The sequence below is a fragment of the Pteropus medius genome, unplaced genomic scaffold, assembly GCF_902729225.1.
Source record: "Pteropus medius unplaced genomic scaffold, Ma_sr-lr_union100, whole genome shotgun sequence".
In the NCBI taxonomy this organism is placed as follows: domain Eukaryota; kingdom Metazoa; phylum Chordata; class Mammalia; order Chiroptera; family Pteropodidae; genus Pteropus; species Pteropus medius.
This window is the reverse complement of record NW_024353907.1, coordinates 1623860-1627777: the sequence shown is the minus strand read 5'-3', so window position 1 is coordinate 1627777 and position 3918 is coordinate 1623860. Positions and strand designations below refer to the sequence as shown.

The window sequence follows — 3918 nt, the reverse complement described above, 5'->3', positions numbered from 1 at the left end:
TACATGGTTTTTGCTGGAATTGGCTGGAGTTTTCAAAGCAACAACTTATGCCAGTTTCTTCTCTGGTGATTAAGACTGTTTATCCTCAACAGGCCAAGTCAAAAGCTATCTTCACCCAAAATTAATTTGTAAGCATGTTCAGAGTCTCCTCGAAAGGATTATACATAAAAATGGCTACTGTGGGGCCACCCTACTTACTCCCTCCCACCTTCTTTCTCCCTCTTTCTAAATTAGATCTTGCAGGCATACTTCAGAAATTATTAACACTCTCCTGGGTCATGGACAGATTAGTGTGGGATTCTAGCTAGGGCTGAAACACAGTTTGTAAATTCTAAACATTTTTAGCAGCTATGATAACATAAGTGACAATTTAATATATCAGTCATGATGGGGTTTCCTGGAAGATACTGAAAAGCCTCATGCACCACTCCATTGGTCAGCTACAAACCCAAGCCAAGAGCAGGGGAAACCAAGTTCACCAGCTGGCTCAACATAGGACAAGATTTAGGGTGTGGGAGCTCTCATTAAAGGAAACAACAAGGTATTCCCTGACCTGTCCTTGGCCTCTGCTTCATACAGGACTTCTCTTTGGGCAATAAATGTCCTATACCTTCCTGCAAGTTTAAAAAAAAATGGGAATAGGTTAGAACTAAGAGTCTGCCCCTCTCTCCTTTTTTCTATTTTTTTTTAATTGAGGTAACACATAAGTTAATAACATTATATAAATTTCAGGTATACAACATTATAATTTGATATTTGTATACATTATAGTGTGCTCACCACCAAAAGTCTAGCTTCCATTCGTCACCATATACTTGAATCTTTTTTTCCTTAACAATTCTTCCTTCCTCGTACCCATATTTTCTAAGGAAAAGTGCTTTAAAAAGAGCAGAACTGTAGTAACACTATTACTACCTCAATAATACAAAAATCCGTATACTGATTTCCTCTGTCTGTTGAGGGTAAAGGACTTGAAACGGTGAGGCAAAGCAGCCACCTCAGGAATTAGAAGTGAGAGTCTTACATGAGAGAAAATCATTTAACCACTTCCCGGTTAGGTGATTTGACACGAAATTCCGCAGACCTGAGTTTCCTGGTTTTATAAAATGAAGGCGAATATATTACCCATCTCACAGGACTGCTGAGGATTGAGAAAATCCACATAAAGTGATATAACTGCACAGCAACAGCTAATTAAATGTTAGCATTTAATAGTAGTAACAAATTATTGTTCCTACCTCTCCCAGTTCACACCACCAGCAAAGCTGGCCCAACCCTCATTCCCGCCCGGCCGGGCCGGGCCGGGCCGGGCCGGGCCGGGCCGGGCCGGACCGGGCAAGTCGGTCTGGTCACTATTGCACTCGCGAATGCAAGAGAGACCCCAAACACCAGGGCGCTATTGCAAATTTCCCACCCCGGGGCGACCACGGCGACCAGGGCCCCTCAAGCTGCCGCTACAGTTCAAGCTGACCTGAAATGCCGCCTCCTATCACGACTACGTCGAACATGTGGCCCTCAACACTCGACTTCTCCCGATTCGCCATGCTCCGGTTGACAGTCTCCCGCGGCGTGGGTACAGGAGAGAGGCTGGCCAAGGGCGAGGCGGACTCTTTTACCAACTCTCGGGGGGAGTCCAGGGGCGGAGCCGATTCTTCCACGGAGAGTAGGGCGGAGCCGAGCACAGAGGGCGGAGCGGACCCTTGTATTGATACTCTGGGGGAGCCCGGGGGCGGAGCTGATCCTTCCACGGATGTTCGGGGCGTACCTGGCACGGAGGGCTGGGTGGACTTTTGTCCCGACATTTGGGTGAAGTTCGTAGGCATAAGAGATCTTTGTACCGAACCCCGGAGGGAGGCGGGCACTGAGGGCGAGGCAGACTCTTGCACCGACCATCGGGAAGAGCCATAGAGTGTGGCAGATCCTTGTACCGAACTCCTGGGAGAGCTGAGCACTGAGGGTGGGGGGGACCCCTGTATCGACGCGTGGGAGGTGTCCGACAGCATGACAGATTCTTGTATTAAACTCCGGGGAGCTGAGCACTGACGCAAGTACCCTGTGTGTCGGCAATCGAGGAAGAGGAGAGTCAAAGAAACGTGACAGATCCTGGTATTTTTGGAACTCCGGGGAGCTGAGCGTGGTGGTGGGAACCCCGTATCGACGCTCGGGAGGAGTCCGAGAGCGTGACAGATCCTGGTACTGAACTCCGGAGGTAGCCGAGCACTAAGGGCGGGGGCTGCTCCTGTACTGGCGCTCCGGAGAAGCTCGAGAGCGGGACAGTTTCTTGTACTGAACTGCGGGATGAGTTGAGCACTGAGGATGCAAAAGAAGAGTCGGAGATTGGAACAGATCTTTGTATAGATATCCGGGGGAAGCCGGCTAGTGAGAGCTGGATAGACCCTTGTAATGACACCTGGGGGGTGTTATTTGGTGCAGGAGGTACTTGGATCGAACCCCGGGGAGAGCTAGGCACTGAGGTCAGGGCGAACTCTTGTGATGACACTTCGGGAGTGTTATTGGATGTAGGAGGTGTTGGTGGTACAGATACCCTGAGGAAGCCGGGCATCAAGGGCTGCATGGATTCTTGTACCGACCCTCGGGGGGTATTATTGGGTGTGGGAGGTTGTACTGATACCCAAGAGTTGTCGGTGTCCAGGTTGGAGTCGGGGCCAGCCCCCTGAGAGGTGCTCGAGCGGGTGGCAGACATGGGGATCCGGTCCGTCAGGCCATGGGCGCCAAAGCCCCAGAGGCCAGTGCTGGAGTCCGTGTCAGTCCTCGGGCCAGGACTGGACCTGAGTTGGGAAGGCGCAGTGAAGTCCCAGGAATCGGCCGCATCCGCTATGGAAGCGTTCAACTGGTAGCTGGAAAACAGATGGGAGACTGTCTGCCACTCAGAACGAATGCTCGACCCTGACGTGGAGGCCGGGGCCGCGCCCAAGGTGGAGACCGGGTCTGGGATTTGGGCTGCAGTGGCCCCAGCTCTGGGCGCTCTCTCTGCCTCTCGCCCACTCTGGCTACGGCCGCTGCTGTTGCCCAGGGAGGTAGCGGAGCTGTGTGAGCTCATAGTTCAGGAGCGCGCCGGGAGGGGCTGGGGTGATGTCTTGCTCTCCTTCGCCCCTCCCCCCACCCGGCCCCGGTCTCCTGGGCCCCGACTCTGGCCTCTCGACCTCGTAGTCCCAGATTCGCACTCTCCGAAGCCCTCCCCAGGACACCCGCCCACTTCGGGGCTGAAAGAAGAGACGCTGTTCTGGCCTGGATCCGCCTTCCCCCACTGTGGGTGGCGAGCGCGCGAGCAGCGGTTAGGCCCCTAGTGACTGAGTGGCCGGACGAAGCCATGGGGTGGGGGTAGGAGGTGGCGGTGGCCAGCTGGGAATGTAGCAGTGGCAGGGCGACAACGTGGGTGTGGCCGCATGGGGATTTCAATCTGGTGATTTTATTCCTATGCTTTAACTAAAAGAGGACTGGACCTGGGCGGGATTAAGGAAACAGGTACTTGAAGGAAGGGGACCTGGTTCGCAGGGTCGCAGGGCCTCGGACCGACTTGGTTTGGCTCCTTTCTGACGTCACACGTCACGGTGAGGTCTGCGCAGCCGCGTGTTCTCCCTAGGGAGGGAGCGGGGTGAAGCGGGAACTGTCACTGGGAGGACAGTTGGCAGTTACTGGAGTTCTATGGGATTTTGCAAGCTGAGGTGCTTAACCAAAATTGAAGCAAGTAATGGAGAAAATTGAGAACTCAGCTATCACAAATTAAGTGGGACCTGCAATTTAAAATCAAGGGTCAAGGGATGGCTAAGGTGCCGAAACCAAACAAAACAAAAGCACGTGTGTCCCCATCCTATTGAAAAGAATATTTAATGCGTATATATTACTCCGCAGCCAATCTCTTGTCTTGCTAGTTTTATCCCTCAAATTTCCACTTTA

The 3918-nt window shown here is 52.6% G+C and overlaps 2 protein-coding genes across 3 annotated transcripts in view; both read right to left on the bottom strand.

The window, feature by feature from the left end:
• Positions 1 to 2009, bottom strand: part of MAOA (monoamine oxidase A) — a 64622-nt gene extending 62613 nt beyond the window's left edge. Inside the window, exon 1 of one of the 2 annotated variants that reach the window (XM_039851550.1) lies at positions 1472 to 2009. In XM_039851550.1, coding sequence (XP_039707484.1) covers positions 1472 to 2003 — 532 coding nt within the window. In that variant the 5' untranslated portion in view covers positions 2004 to 2009. The remainder of the gene's footprint in view (positions 1 to 1471) is intronic. The other variant, XM_039851551.1, reaches the window with a different exon arrangement.
• A 74-nt stretch (positions 2010 to 2083) lies between these two features.
• On the bottom strand, positions 2084 to 3547 carry LOC120593681 (WAS/WASL-interacting protein family member 1-like). The gene is made up of 2 exons (XM_039851574.1): positions 3506 to 3547; positions 2084 to 2858 (listed from the first exon to the last, which is right to left on the bottom strand). Exon 2 carries the CDS (start codon positions 2702 to 2704, stop codon positions 2084 to 2086), a length of 621 nt encoding a protein of 206 aa, XP_039707508.1. The 5' UTR covers positions 2705 to 2858; positions 3506 to 3547.
• Positions 3548 to 3918: the final 371 nt, after the last annotated feature.

Coding starts and splice junctions, on each gene's coding strand:
- LOC120593681 (XM_039851574.1), bottom strand. CDS start 2,704: ATGTCTGCCACCCGCTCGAGCACCTCTCAGGGGGCTGGCCCCGACTCC.